Source organism: Sylvia atricapilla, chromosome 10, assembly GCF_009819655.1.
Source record: "Sylvia atricapilla isolate bSylAtr1 chromosome 10, bSylAtr1.pri, whole genome shotgun sequence".
NCBI classification, from domain to species: Eukaryota; Metazoa; Chordata; class Aves; order Passeriformes; family Sylviidae; genus Sylvia; species Sylvia atricapilla.
Genome location: NC_089149.1, coordinates 6,755,762 through 6,771,556, shown reverse-complemented (window position 1 = coordinate 6,771,556; position 15,795 = coordinate 6,755,762). Strand labels below are relative to the sequence as shown.

At 39.3% G+C, this 15,795-nt stretch overlaps 1 protein-coding gene and 2 long non-coding RNA genes across 7 annotated transcripts in view; 1 reads left to right on the top strand and 2 right to left on the bottom strand.

Annotated features, from left to right (window-relative positions):
• Positions 1-10,448, bottom strand: part of PIK3CA (phosphatidylinositol-4,5-bisphosphate 3-kinase catalytic subunit alpha) — a 30,335-nt gene extending 19,887 nt beyond the window's left edge. The window contains exons 1-6 of one of the 5 annotated variants that reach the window (XM_066325760.1): positions 9,706-10,448; positions 9,418-9,621; positions 9,242-9,323; positions 2,711-3,124; positions 1,038-1,247; positions 151-401 (exon numbers count right to left, since the gene is read on the bottom strand). In XM_066325760.1, coding sequence (XP_066181857.1) covers positions 151-401; positions 1,038-1,247; positions 2,711-3,062 — 813 coding nt within the window. In that variant the 5' untranslated portion in view covers positions 3,063-3,124; positions 9,242-9,323; positions 9,418-9,621; positions 9,706-10,448. Of the gene's footprint in view, positions 1-150; positions 402-1,037; positions 1,248-2,710; positions 3,125-7,787; positions 9,158-9,241; positions 9,324-9,417; positions 9,622-9,705 lie in introns of those variants that run through there. The other 4 variants (XM_066325761.1, XM_066325763.1, XM_066325762.1 and 1 more) reach the window with 4 other exon arrangements.
• Positions 10,449-12,503: 2,055 nt separating this feature from the next.
• Positions 12,504-13,046, top strand: LOC136365379 (uncharacterized). The gene is made up of 2 exons (XR_010744362.1): positions 12,504-12,614; positions 12,909-13,046. It is a non-coding gene; the product is annotated as an uncharacterized lncRNA (long non-coding RNA).
• LOC136365378 (uncharacterized) lies at positions 12,772-13,857 on the bottom strand. Its single transcript, XR_010744361.1, has 2 exons — positions 13,770-13,857; positions 12,772-13,399 (listed from the first exon to the last, which is right to left on the bottom strand). It is a non-coding gene; the product is annotated as an uncharacterized lncRNA (long non-coding RNA).
• Between the last annotated feature and the right edge of the window lie 1,938 nt (positions 13,858-15,795).

Genomic DNA, 15,795 nt, shown 5'->3' with positions numbered 1-15,795 from the left:
GCACATGGATTTGCCAATTTGTGCACACATTGTCACTTCTTATGTTTTGGATTAAGTTAATGAAAAAGCCAGACTAATACTAATCATTTTTCTCCCCACAAATTTGGATTATTTTGGTGTAGTTCAAAAGAAATCCTTTATGTTACTCACCTTATACTGGCTCAGTGGACATTTTTCTAGCAAGTATTCATCACAGCCACAGACTTTTAAAATATATTTGCCCTGGTACTCCAAGACACAAAGCTTCAGTTGTTCAGATGACAGCAACATACTTCGAGTTTTCTTTCTAATTGCTTCAGCAATAACTTGCTCAGGCACACAGTCATGATTGATTTTCAGGGTGTATTTCTGCTTATCATTGTTTGGTGAGACTATTACCCAAATCACCACTATAATTTGCCCTGGAATAAATGTATAATGTCAGGCCTATCATTTTCAATGCAGTTTCCAAACAAAAAGCACCAAACCAAAATAACCCCCAAACCAAACAACTCCCATGCCTCTCCAACATAAAGATTTGCTTTTAGTATTAAAAGAAGATGTAAACATGATTCATTGCCCAAACTGAGAGAGTTTATAATTTCTGCAAGGAACTAAATGTATTAAGGTTATTTTTGACTCTAGTGGAAATTCAAACTTTTAGCCCTGAGGTTAATAATATTTTTATTAACTGAATAGTACTGACTATTTGGCCTTCAGGAAAACAGTAGGAACTCTTGCATATTTGAGGACTCAAGGTAGCTCAGAGAATCAGCATATTTAATCCCAGATATCTGAATACCACAGAAAACTGCAAAGCCAACAAGCTGTTCCCACCCACCAAAAAATTCACCTCTATTTACTGAGTTATATTTCAAGATTCAGTCAGAATAGCCCAATTTTAAATATCCTTTTGAATGTAGAGTCCATCAAGAAAATGAATCTGAATAACTTAAGGCGTAAGATATTGCTGGAGTGTACTATATACAGCACATAAACCAGTGATCTAAGTCAACACAGACAACATATTCTGCTTCTGCTGTAAACACTGCCCTTACCTTTGTCTAGTTTGTTGTAGATGTGTTTGGGGAGTTCAGCTGAGGACTCTACATTTGGAGGATAGACATACAGTGCTCTGCTGTGCGGGGCATTGGCGTCTCGCAGATCCACGGCTTCTTTACAGACATTGAGAATGTTCCTTCTGAAGTCTTGGACTTCTGGATCCTTGACCATATCAAACTCACAGACAGGCATGCCAATAGCAAAACCTACAGCATTGGAGCAGCATGAGGATAGAATTGTAACTGACAAGTAGAGCTAAAAATTTCTTCAATCAGTCACAGAAAAGGCAACTTAAAGCAAAACACAGCCTAAAATACGAGCCAGCTTCTACACGCATATGTAATTGTTTTATATCATTCAAGAACTACATAGTTCTAAAGTACACTCAGCAGACACAGAAAAGGTTAGAAAACAGGTGTACATTCCCTGAAGATCATGGAAGCCTTAAATCACTGCTCTCACAGCCAACATTCATCCTGGAGGAAAAGGACCAGGACTCCACATCCTTTGAAGTCAGCACAGAATTTCCTAAGGGGACCAGAAGAGCTGTGAAATCTGATTTTTTCTCAAACCCTGGCAGGATTATTGGTAGCTATTACGACCATAATAAACTTTGCTTTCAACTGAATGACAGCTATTATTTTTTTTTTAATCACCTACATTACTTAAGAACTGTAATGAGCACTCCAAGAGACACCGAATTTAAGCTCTTTGACACATATTCATAAAATAACAGTGCATTTCTTTCAGGTGCTCAGTCTCAGATGCAATTCCATTTACTTTAATGAGATTACTTTGATAAATCATCATTTATGCATGAGTGTTCAAATGGAAACTTTCAATTGTTGTGTTGCATGGTTACCTAACCACTACTTTCCCCAAGTCCTGAACATGTTGAGCTTTACAAAACAGAAGTAATTTACTTATTATGCATTCGTCACAATTAAATCATTTAACAATTAGTAGTACCTCAGAACAAGTATTTCCAGTTGACAAGTCTCTGCTCTGCAGTACACATTTGTTAGCAATGAAACAGGAGTTGGGTATGTTTGTACTGCCTCAATTTAATACTTAACCAAGATGTTGGAACAAATGGCAGATTCCCTGTGCTTCCTCAATGGATCATGGAAATCATAAACTACTCCAGAGACGATTCAAAACAGCACAGTTCATTTCACCTTTGCATCTCCAACCTCAGGTATTTTTCCCCCTCCTCTCTCTATGCTCTTTTGTCAGAAGGGGGAAGAGGAAAGGTGAAAAAATCTAATTTCTGAAATAAGCAAGCTAGAGCAGTATTAAAATCTGTGTCCACAAATGTGGTTAAAGATTCATAGCTAAATCTAGAATTAACAATTCTGTAAACTTCAAAATAAATTCCCAAAAAATATGACAAGTATTGCTCTGTAATGACATGAAATCATGCTAATAAAAGATGAGCAAAGATACCCTCTAACCCACATTATAAATACATTTTACAAAGCCAAGGTGAATGAAACAGATCAGAAAAAAGAAATTTAACTCACTGACTATAAATATAGACTTTACTATGATCAGCATCTTTGGACATTTGATGCAAGAACTGGCAGTTATGAAACATGGTGGAAACAGGTGACAAACACGGCCCATTTCAATTCTTTATGTTACAATAAAAGAAAAAATATAATCTCACCTATTTCTCTGTTAAGAATCTTTTCTTCTCTGTTACCTACTGGTTCAATAACTTTGAGGAAAGGCTGAAACAGTCGCAGGTCACAAAGTCTCCGTGTTTCATCGAAAAACTCTTCTCTCTCTGCTTCTTGTGTAACACTTACAAAAATGTAAGAAGATTCATCTTGCAGGAGCTGATAGAGAGGGTACTTCCTTGCTTCTTTAAAGAGTTCATGTTTAATAGTCAGTAAGGTGGCCTCACGGAGGCATTCTAGAGTCACTATCATTCCATTTGGGAGGAGACACTCCACCAGGATCCTGGGGGGCATCAAGTGGATGCCCCATAATTCACCGGACGACGGCCGCGGAGGCATTTTTAACTCTTGGGGTAACTTTGTACTTCAAGCTTTTCAAGCAGTGATTCGTTTTTGTTCACCTGAGTTAAGATCAGAGAGTTAAACGCCAAAATTTAAGATACAAACATCACCAAAGATTTCAGATAAAATGGTTCAAATGCTGCTTGTAATTGTAGACGAATATTCAGGGCTGTATTCTACATTTATAAGAAAGACTTGATAAAAATAAGCCTAAGAACTTGTACTTGAATCTAAATATCCACTCAAAGAAAACAGTTAATAGGACATACTAGCTTGGAAAAAAAGCCAATATACATATAGTGTTAAGAATAGGGGATATTGTTTTATCTGAATTTTTAATTCATTAATAGAACTTAAATAGCAGGGGGATGAAAATACCTAATATTCAAATTATTATAGAAATTTTTAACCAAAACTCAAGCCAAGTTCGCCACAGTTTTAATTCGGAAAGTGAAGTATTTATTATAATTTGGATGCTACAAACCATCAGCTCTTTTAAGTTCAGCTAAACCGATGCTTCCATAGTTAAGTTTTTTTTTTTCTCATCTCAAACCTCTAAAGTGTTCAAACAACACTTACATAACTGTTATTAGCATTTACTAAAAGCTCTGAATTTAATTTTAAGAATCCATGTACACACAAGACTTGGCCATAGCTGTTTCAGATCAGTATAAGCTACTTACTCCAACAACAAACCCTTTTTTCCATGAATGAGACAGAAGAATTGAGCCCCACTAACACTTTGTAGTTGGGCTTGTTTAATTTAGCGCCAATGCCCTGCTCCAGTTCCCTTTGGCAGCTGCATGAATGTCCCTGCCAAGCCAGAGGAAAGGAGGGGAACACGTGTGACTCTCTATCTGTGCTGCTCAGGCCATCTTAGAGCAGAGGAAATGAGCATGAGAAAGAGAGAAAATGAGAATGGGACAGAGTATGAGAAAACCAGAATCTGGACAGAGCAGAGATGTGTTATAGCCCAGTGGGTGAGGGGAGATGCCAAAGAGAGAGCAGAACTACCCAGCAGGCACACAGTGATACTCCACCAATAAACACTTCTAATCCCTACCTATTTTTAATTTCTTTAACCAGAGGCAATATTTGTGTATTTGCAAAAGAGATCCAGTTTGCTCAGAATGTTTTCACATATAAACTGTTGGCATCCTGTGACAAGACTGAAGAACACGTCATAGTACAAAAATATTTTGTCTTCTTTACTGGAATCCTGATACTTTCACACAGTATCCTGAAATTCTCAGCAATGAAATAAAGTTGCTTATCATTACTCTTAATTTTGGAGAGATCCATCACAGAACCATAGAATGTTAAGGATTGGAAGGGACTCTAAAGACCATCTCATTCCAACTCCCCTGCCACGGGCAGGGACACTTTCCACTAGCCCAGGTTGCTCCAACCTTGGACACTTCCAGGGATGGGGCAGCCACAGCTTCTCTGGGCAACCTGTGCCAGGACCTCGCCACCCTCAGGGTCAGTAATTTCTTCCTAACATCTACCTAGCCTAAATTTACCCTCTTTCAGTTTGAACCCATTCCTCCTTGTCCTATCACTACAGTCACAAAACCCCTTAGGACTGCCCCTGTATCTCAGTTTTCTTAACAACAGAAAGGAAGGGAAACCCACAAGCCAACAGATTCACATCTCTTCTGTTGGATCAACTTCCTGAAAGCTCTCACTGTGCAAAAGCAATGGTTGCAATGCTCACCAAATTTTAAAAATATGTATTTATATAAAAATACATTTTTGTATATATTAATTAAATTACTTTAATAGAAAATTAATATATTCCGTTTTATATATAAACATTTAAAAAGGTGATCCTCCTTGCTGCAATAACATTTCTTTTCTAAAAAGTTTTCTTCCAAGTACATCCAGTACCTGCTCTTGCCACACTTCAGTTCTTACAAAGAAACATTAGAATGAAAATGATGTTTTCCCAGATCCACTGCTTCCTAAGCAACTCTGAGCAGCAATAGGGTTGTCTTTTTTAATCCCTCCTTTGTAGTTGTAGTTTAGGCTTTTAAAAATATCCATGAAAGTATTGAAGTGCCACTGCAGATTTAGAAAAATGCTTTTCCACTACCACTTCATGCATATTTAGAAACGCTTTGCAACTGACTTCTTTTTAAGAAAGAGCTTAAAGAAGCTGTTTTATTTCCTTCATCATTGTAATAGCCTCAGTGAGCGGATGCTGAAATGGAAAGCTCCCAGCACACACAGTGTATTTACAGAGACAAACTTGGGAAGCTTACCAATTACAAAACACTACCAGTGAACCCAAATAACACCATTCCAAGTAACTTGGAGGGTTCCAAACCACTGATAACTATCCTCAGCTCACAGATAAAATGAAATACTCAAGTTAAATGGCATCTTTTTGATCAGGCAATGCATGAACGAGGTTCCCTCTCCATATCACTGAATCACATGCCTATTTACATTTCTTAACTGCAAACACGGGCAGAAGCACATCACTGTTATGGCACAAAGCAGCACAAAGCCCCCAAACAAACAAGGCTAAGCAGTCATATGAGCTCTCCTGTCCACACACACAATGATAGTACAGACGGACGGCAACCAAACTAAATATTCACAGCACAGACTGAGTTTATACCAGCAGCCTTTTAATTTCAGTTCCAGAACCCTGCTGAGGGTCTTCTGAACCATCAGAGCCCATTTTCCCCCAGCCCAAGGCGTGTGTTCTCACTCCTCATCCTGCTGGCACTGGGGCTCCCTGAGCCAAATGGATGGAAGAGGCAGAGAACAACTCACTTTCCCCTTCTTGTGCTGCCTTCTGTTGCTGTAGCTGTTGCTGTAGCTCCTTCCTGAGACCCCCATGGAGTCAGCCCAATGCAGGTCTGCACTGGGGGGTTGCCTGACTGCTGCACTGCTGGGCAAGAGCAGCTGCAAGGATGGTGCCTCCTTCCACTGCAATTTTCCTCCCTCCTAACCAGCAACAAAGACACAGAGGCAGGAGTGGGGGACACACATACATCAAAAATGTAAATCCTTTTAGCCAAGCAGCTCGTCAAAATAAACATCAGCCTTGGCTTCCTTAAAGAATTCAAAGCTTAAATGACAACTCAATACCTTTTCTTTAAAAACTTGCAAACGGTCCAAATGGGACGTCCCAAAATCTACAATTTTTGGAGCAACTGTACCAAGACAGAAGCTTTTGTTTCAAGCTGGGATACAGGCGTGTGCTGGATCAGTGCATGCAGTGACTCTGTGTGCACATTCATTTCACTTGCACATGTAAGCACGCCTCCAGGGTTTGGATTTGGAAAGCAAGAATGTAAACAGAAACAGTTCTGAAGTATAGCTGGCAGCTTGTGTTTCTGTGTACACTTTCAAATCTGGAAGGCTGCCTGGAATAAATAGAATCAATTATGTTCTTCGACAGTAAAAGGACTGTAATTTTAAGGGAATTTTAGAGAGATGTTATTCAAATCAAACTAAGGGGACATGCAAACACTTCAAATGAACACTTCATCACACCTGCAATCCCTGACCTTCCTAAAGCACCTTGAACATTTTTCCCCCTGCCAAAAGCTCTGAGACATCTGGACTAGTGCAAAACAAGCTCTAGTTTTCAGATTCCATTCGAAAAGGATAAACATACACGAGGGAAGACAGAAGGAAGATAAACATATCCTCCATAATACAGATTCCTACTATGCTTCCAGATATATTAGCATATGAATGCTAATTTATATAACTTATTTTCTTATAGGATAGAAATCAGCTATGATCTGATAAAGATGAAATGGTTCCTTATTAAGAATACGACTTCCCAAGTTTAGAAAATTTGGTTTCAGTAAACTATGACTGTTTTATCGTCCCACAGATGAAGACACTCTGCAGGTCAGGGGGGGCAATCTAGGGGAAAAAAATATTATTGTTCACTTTAGCAGACATAGTTCAGCCTGTCTGTCAACAGCCCAAGTACCTACAGTTACTCTTGAGGCTCTGCAAGTTCTTCCCTCTCCAAAGTGCCAACTAGCAAGAAATGTAGTGAGCGTACAAGAAAGCAAGAAGGGCACTGTGCTGTAATACTGTACTGAAGTATAAACTATGGGATGGTTTTGCAAAGAGATACACACATCCCAGTGACTGAGCTCTGAATAATCTGCACTGCTGTACACATCAGCCAGTGTTTCAAAACCCATTCAAAAGGACAGACTAAACACTCGATACAATTTTATCAGCCCGCGTTTGAAATTGAATGAGTCATTCAGCAAACTGCTACAATTTAATTGAAGTCCATTAGTTTTTCCAGTCACAAGACAAATCCCATTACACTGTTTTTACAGACAGGATGTAGCAATGTTTTATAACATTTTGTAGAATCTTTGGTATCAGAGAACTGTCCATTAGGATTTGTGTCTGGATTTGATTTCTTTTCCAGGTAGAAGCTTCCTTTAGACTCCTAGCATTGCCATCCATTCAATTATCAATCCCACAATTTATGATCCTGATTTACTGTGCACTCATGTGTAGGTTAAATGATTTTCCTGATTCTCTATCATACTGACAGAAGTATCAATTACAGGTATGATCCTCAAATAAGCTTTTATAAAGTACTGCGGAATCCCCAAAACAGAAGCTGTGAGTTTGTGCAAATAAAATAGTTCTTGGAACAAGAACAACACTTTTCAGAATGCAAGAGGCATTTCAACCTTTCTAAATGCCAAAATATTTTATTCTTACCATCAGACAGATCAGACACTCTAAAACATGAGAAGAACTGGTCAGAGTTGTCTGTCTAATTTTGCTGCTGCCCAAACCTGCTGTGTGGTGACAGTGAGACCGCCCCAGACTAGGTATTTTCAGTACTGTCCTTTTGTTCTTCCTGTTTGCCAAGCTGGCACTCTCCCAGAATCCAGGAAATCTAGTACAAAGATGTCTGAAACTGTCCTCCATGAAAACACTGTCACACACATATTTAACTGGGGAAAATACTGCTCTGCTCAGAATAGGAAGCAGCAGACTGTTGCATTGCAGGCGTGTCTTATTTCATACGTACTGCTGTCGTCCTTATTTCCCAGAAAACGAGCAGATACCCAGAACTCCTTATCTGATCACAAACAGCAGCCCCAAGGGAAGCAAACAGGAGGATTTAACACTGTCAAAAACAACACTTAATTTCCTTCAGAAACCAGCAAGTATTTCCAAACACTACCAATTTTATTTGTAGTTACCCATTTCTTCCACCTTTCAAAAAACAGTGCTGAGTACATTTGCCTTATTCTAGACAGAGCTAAAGCCCTTTAAAATTATTGGCAACATCTGTAGAATAATTGTACTGCTGAAATACAAGATCTTCTTTCCTGTGAATGGAAAACCTCACTAGAAATTAGTGAAAAGCAGTTTCACTTTAGTTGGGTATGAGACTACGAGGTGGCTACGTTTCAGAGTTGTTCTCTTTAAAGTTATCTTACATCCAGATTTATTTTTTCAGAATACAATATTCTCCTACTGACTTTCACACACTATGAATAAAACTAATGGTGAGGTCATCCTGAAAAAAAGAACTCACGACAAAGTATTTCCCAAGAGGAACTATGTGTGTTATGTTGCAGCAGGATCAAACAGCTGAAACAAATCCAAGATGATCAGTTTAAAAAGATTTACTATTGCTGGAATATTTTTTCCTCTCCAAGTAAACCAAAAGACCTTTGTGAATTCTTATTCTGAAATCCCCTTGCTCGCCCTCCCCCATCCATGCAGGCATAATGTTTATAGCTTCCCTCACTGTCTGGGAGCCATGAAAACAGGATCACGAGAAAGAAGCATTTTCAAGTTGTTGGTGACCTCCAGAGCTCCCACTACGACTGTGCCTTCTCCCTAGGGAACCCATGACATACCAAAGGCAGAATCTCTGTCCTAGAACATTTTCTTCCAGCTAAAGGCAGAACTTTTTCTCTTTGTTAGACAAAGAAAAGCCTGGAATTAAATTTTCCTTTTTAGTCCAAAATCATTCAGTAATTCCACTTCTAGCTTCACCTCAAAGAACAGGATTTTGTTATTTATTGAGGACTAGTAGTCATAAAGCACAACAAAGAATTAGAAATGCAACATATCATCTATTTACACTTCACATATCTGCTTACTCACTATTTCAACAATTAGCTTGGCTTGCTGTGTAGCAAGATGAGAATTACCTTTCCACCTGGCTCTGTGCTATTCCTCCACAGTAGGCTGTGAGCTCTGAAGGTCAGTGAGCAGCACCCAAATTCTTTTAAGCTGTTTAAATCAAAAGCTTTAAAGTTTGGCAACAAAATCAGAGCAACATGCTGTTTTGTACCCATAGAAATAAGGTTTTCCTCTGATTACATACTTTTGTTTAATACTCCCCTTCATATGGCTGACAAACAAGGTTTTATGTGAACATCAAGGAGAACATGAAGCCAAAGCATACCACAAGACCTTACTCTGCTCCTTGCTGCAAACGTTAATGGTTTCAGTGTCAGCTTTCACATGCAGTTCTGCTTCCAGAAATTAGTGCCAGATGATGTAAACAAAAGCTTGCTCTAGAATGTAACTAACGAAACCAGGTTTGAAAAGTAACAAATGCTAGTTATATAACAACAACAAATATATATATATATATATATATAATTTCCACCTTAAATAATGCTGTTTACTTTTCTTTCCATGTTTCTTCCCATCCTCCCACCTTCCTGGGGTATTTGGAATGCAGACAGTAAACAGGATCTTTAAAAACAGGAAGTGCTGGCACACAGACAAGGAACCAGAGCAGAGTTAATCCAGGTGTTCTGCGCTGCAGTCTGGTCTGAAACCCCACCCAACATGAGCAGCTGTGTAACTGATCTGTAACTCAGATCCAGGACCCTTCCCAGTGCTGATCCCCCCAGATTTGTCACCTTGGCTTTTAGAAGTAACTGCTGCAGCACGACGAAGCTCCAGTTGCACTGAGGAAGAGGAAAGGTTTCCTCTCTCAACTGTCCCTACCCAGAAAGGCAGGGAAAGAACTGCAATAAAACTCCAGAGGTACTGCAGACCTCACACGGCTGCACACTTGCCTCTCTAACAAAAGCAACGGTGTCAAGAGGGTTCAATTATTAATTCACATTCATCTTTACACAGAACAGTCACCCTGTGTGCCCTTTCTTTACTAAGAAGCAGCTGAAAAAGACATCAGGCTCAGACTGACTTACAGTATCTTGTTTACTTCCCGTGTAACATTTCTTAGGATGCAGTCTGGCAGCAACTTTAAACTGAGATAAAGTCTTTCTGCTGTACTAAGTTACTCCAGACCCTGAAAGCAACCAATGTGTAAAACCAGAAAAAGCTTTTGGAGTGGCAGTGGATAGCATCATTCTTGCATCTTCACAGATTTTTAATAGTAAGCTCAGAACAGTGAACTGGAAATGGAAGTTTCAGTTCTCTAATTCAAATATAAATTAGCTTTCCATTTATGCTACCTTTACAGACTTCTGTAGCCAAATAGCACTTAACAGGAGCACAGGTTTAGTCTGCATGGACTTACTGAATTCAGTTAGCAGAAATCATTATCTTTTATTTACCGGCAAACAGAGGATAGCATGCAACTTCATTTTTGTTAGAGGATTTGGAAGGAACCACATGCCTCAGCAAAAGCCATGGAAGTAGGTTGTTTTATTTTTCTCTTTGTTTAAACTCCTCAACTGAAAAACTAAAACAATGCTTTCTCCACAGAGCTACTCCTTAGCTCCCTTTTCAAAACCATTTGTTGAGCGAAGGAAGTTGGTAGCAGAGTTAACACAAAGGCACAGGCACTGTAATGAAAAATTTCAATTCTGCAGCTAAATACACTTGTCCTATAAACAGCTGAAACTCACACAGTTCTTAGCGGGTTATCCTATACAAAGACATACGGAATAAAATAGCAGCAATCAAATCCAGCTCTGTGCAAACCCTGCATTGTGGAAGCTGTTGTCTACTTCCACACAAGCTACAATCACGACAGGAAAACACCACAGCTCTTCAAGGGTCAGTCAGAAATTAAGTCCTACTCCCTATCACTTGTTTGTGATACAGTCATTGGTGATTAACTAAATATTTATTTAGCAATAGATGATAACCCTGCTGAGGTAAGTAGCAACAGTTTTCCATAAAATATTTTCAACAGACCAAGACTATCCTGCCTACCCCCCACACCAAGTGGGGATAATATTCATCTGCAAAGAATTTGGCACCACTAATAGCTCCCATCAGGCTTCATCTCTGTAAAGGTCACAGATCACATTGGTATATTGCACCTCAGCACACAGGAAAGCTGGGCATTCTATGTGAAACAACACTGCAAGATTAAATTCTCATTTTGCAAACTTATCTGACTGCTTCACGAAAGTTAAAAAGAAAACAAAATTTCTCTGAAACCTCAAGGAGTGTTTATTCTTCTTGTAGCTGTCGACCCTGGTTGAACAGCTTTTCCCTCCATTTTCAAGTTGGATACCACAGTCCTGATGCTCAAGACATCAATACATTTGCATTTGTGTTCAACAAGTGCAAACATTTTTCACTGTGACTGTGTGTGTCAGTACACAGGCTGCATGTGGAGCTGCATGTTCCAGCCTGAAGCACAAAACCAGCTCTGGTAAACTGGGACATGGTTCTTCAGCGTCCTTAATCAAATGTTTATCACTCCTGTACGTGACTGTTAGAAGCATCTGTTATGATTTGATGTTAAAGTTCCTTGCACAAATTAGGCTGCAAATGAGACCAAATGCCTGTTCAGCAATTTCAACATCATTCTGCCACATTAAGTGTATAAGGGAAAGAGGAGAGAGAGAGAGAGAGAGAAAGAGAGAGAGAGAGAGACAAGCAGGACAGAGTCATCACCATGGATCTTGTGGTGTCCTGTAGGTGCTCCAGTGCCCTGGGCTTTGCAGTGGTGGTAGGATCCCACATGCTTCACTCCCAGTTTTAAATCATCCTCCACCAGCATGAGAAACTCGAGTGGTTTTTGGGTTCTCATTAGCATGGGAGGTGAGAGTGGGCGTGGTCTCACCACTGCACACGGTCAGGTGTTATTTTGGTGGTCCTTAAGGGTCTGCTCTAAGGGTCATACAAGGCACACATCCCCCAAAACCAGGTGTCCTCCTTGTGACTCCACTCCTTGGCTTGTGCAGCTACACACCACAATGGAGCATTGCTGTGACAAGCGTTGCCTTTGGTCAGAACTGAAACTCTCCATTTTTGTGGCTCAGGCAGAGGCAGCTCTGGTGTTTCCGCAACAAGTTTCACCACTGAGCAAGTATTTAAGGCAGATGCTGCAAATGTTATTACCCCTTTCCTTACAGCATCTGCTTTGCAAACCACATTATGCAACACAAACATGGCAAGAATGGGGCTACTGAGACAGGAAGCTGTGTGCTGTGCATCCCTTTTCTCTACTTGAAACTGTTTCTCTAGCAAGGTCAGCGTACCAGCAATTTGTGGGTGATGCATCAGAAAGAAATGGAGTGTTCATCTAAATAGATAATGTTTATAGTGAACGTGAACTTCGAGAGAAGTGACATAAACTCATAGGTATTTAAGCAGTGACTATCAGTCACTTCTCTGCAGTAATTTAAGGATTTCCCAGTTTCCCAGTTTAGAAAGTCACTTTCATATCCAGATTAAATGGTTTGAGAATAAGGCATATGCAGCCTACTACTATAATGAGACCTCTGTAACAAGGCTATAGTAAACTGAAAGGCTTTTATTTTAAAAAAGATACTGGTAGTAATCAGTCACCGCTATTTTACACATTTGCACTACCAAGGAAGTATTTTTTAAATACATGGATAGTTCTTTGGAAACATTTCATTAATGTTTTTACAGGTGTGCATATTCAAAAAGACTGAAATCAGTTCTCAGCCTGGTGAAGTTTAACTGTGGATTAGAAGAGAAGACCACAAAAGCTCAAGTGTTTCAGATTTAATTTCCATCCATTATAAAACACCAATTAAGGGAAGCGGATCTATCTTGCAAAGCATCTCTTTTGTTGTTTAAATAAATAACCTGCTCACATACCAGGACAACGAGAGAGTGGAATCTATAATCATGGTTACACTTCTCACATCACCCTGAAGCTGTTTGTGATACTGTACTATCTGCTGATGTACAATGAGAAGCCTGGAAAAGAGGTGATGAAAGAAGACTTGAAGAGCTGGATTACAAAGCACTTTGACAACATATTTAAGAAGAGTTTCCCGAGTCAGGAATAGGTTTTGCTATCCTTTTCTTCACATATAAACTCTGCCGTTTTATTGCCCGTTGGCTTCTGTTTTCACCTTTATCTCTTGATGATAGTTTTTGCCATTGCTGCTGAACTGAAAAAAACATTCCAAGCTGGAGCTATCTGAGATCAAGGCAATGCTGCTGAGCAGTGATAACAACATCAGTGCTTTATCCTCCATTTCAGAGCTACTTGATGAGGAAGGCAAGTTATTAGAATTTTAGATGTTCAATCTTGGTTGAACACGAGCAAAGGAGTTAATCCCTACCTTCTCAAATAAAATGTTAAAATCAATTTAAGACCTTTCTTTTAACTAGCAATCTCTTATCCAAAACTTCATGTAACTGTATAAGTTCATCCCCTCCAATTACAGCATTACAATTTCATTTTACACTAAAATACAAATGCAATTTATCACAAATCAGTCTTTGTAAAAAACCTGCTAGACTGGCAGTGGAACTCACAGGCGAATATCCTCCATTATATACCACAATCAAGACTATTCCAGATGTCTGATTGTTGCTTCAAAAATAGCTCTTGAACACCAGAGGCTTCCTTGGGACAAGTGCTCTGTTACAGTACTTAACACCTTAAAATTGAAGATTTCAGAGGTGACAGCATGACACTGCAAGAAGATAAAACACAATATATTTATCACTTCCCTCCCACCAGTGGAGACTGCCTTGATAGACTGGTAAGTGGAACTGGTTGTTCAACATCCACAAAGGCAGAAGAGCATTTTTCAGTGTTATTAGTATCACTTCCACTTTTATTATTAGTCACAGCATTTCCTGATTATTCTGCAAAGAGCTGGGAATATAAATAAAATAAATGAAGACTAAGTGGTATGTTATGGAGTCTAAGCAGTTTAATGACACCACAGGCATATTTTGGAGTGTTTGGAATGATAGTCTTGACTTCCCTGTTCCCAGGGGAAGTTAGCTCTATCTAGAAACTTCTTATGTTAGCACTATTAACTTCCACCTTTCAAACTGTGCCTGTAGTCAAGAGTCAAACTAAGTGTTCTCCAGATTTAATGAAAAGTGTCTTAATGGCACAAGCACCAAAGCTGGATCATAACATTCCTCCTCACAGAAAGGATATTTATTGAGTTTTGTCAGAACTGAAACTGAATAGCTTGCAAAAGAAACAATTCCTCTCCACTCTGCTTGCCTGATAAACAAGCCTTTACCCCTCTGCTCTTTCTCCCTCTTTTGCACTTGTATTTTCAAGCATTCCATATTTAGCTTGCTAATGTCTTTGCAGAGATCAATCTCCTCACTTTTCCAGCAAGTCAGACGTCAAAGTCCCAAGGTACTGGAAATTTTGTTCTACTAGATTCAGATCACAGAAAAGGCATGTATTTCTACTTATGGCTGATTAGTCTCAGATGAAATGCTGAATCTTGAATATTTTCCTTTCAGTAATGTTCCAAGTTCCTTGCACTCTGAGGATGCTCAAGAATGTCTTTCTTTGTTGATAGCTAAGACAAAGAACAAGGTTGCAACAACGAGTAATTTTTTATTCGACAATTTAGTGTCCTCTGCAAGGATCCACAACTAAAGAGCTAACAGAGAAGGGCACTTTTCCAAGACAACAAACGTCATTTCACCAGAAAATTCATGTTTTTGGAAGGAGCGGGACTCAATTTTACAGGAAGAGTTAAAAATCAGGAACAGTCTTGGAACATATTGGGCAAGAGTCATTCATCACCATTAACTGTGAGATTAAGAATTGGCAAAAGACTGACTAACGAGTATGAAAAAAAAAGAAAAACAGTGAAGTCTTACTGACAGATAAGTTTTTTGACATGTTGTACAATCTAGGAGGCAACCATCCAGCTTTCTCTCTTTTCTGGTGGAGAGAAAAGAACCCAAGGGACGTTTCCTCTACATTTCTTTGTCATAGAAAAGGGTCAGAATGTACAGATTTATGACAATAAATGTGACTCAACTGTCTCAAAATTTCAGGGAATTTACAGTCAGTCTTAGTCAATTCAGTAAGTCTCCTGGGTTCAACAAATATACTTTGTGGTTCACAACCCTCAAAAGCTACATTTGCAAACGTTTCTTTAATCAGAAGGTGCAGGCAAAACTGCCAAGGTTTTTCTGCATTAATATTCACGAAGGTAAGTTAATTAAAGCAAATGTGTTAGCGAGTAGACAAAAACCCCAAACAACAAACCCCAGTCTCCTTGGGATTTATCTAACCCTCTGCTGGTGAAAAGCAACAGGGCATGAAACCAGAGATCACAGAACATGAAGTTGTATGTTTGACTCAACTGTTTGTTCTTAAACCCAACTGAAGTAGCCACTTTTACTGCTTCAAGTCAAGCCAAAGCTTCACCAGTGCTCCATCATTCTTCCCTCTCAACTTGACAAAGGTAAGCTGGCCTCTGAGAACTTCATTTTTACATTTCTGGAGCTCAGCTACCTGAGCACAGTTTTCCAAAGACAGACTATAACCATTCCCAGGCAGTTTACTTAGCAG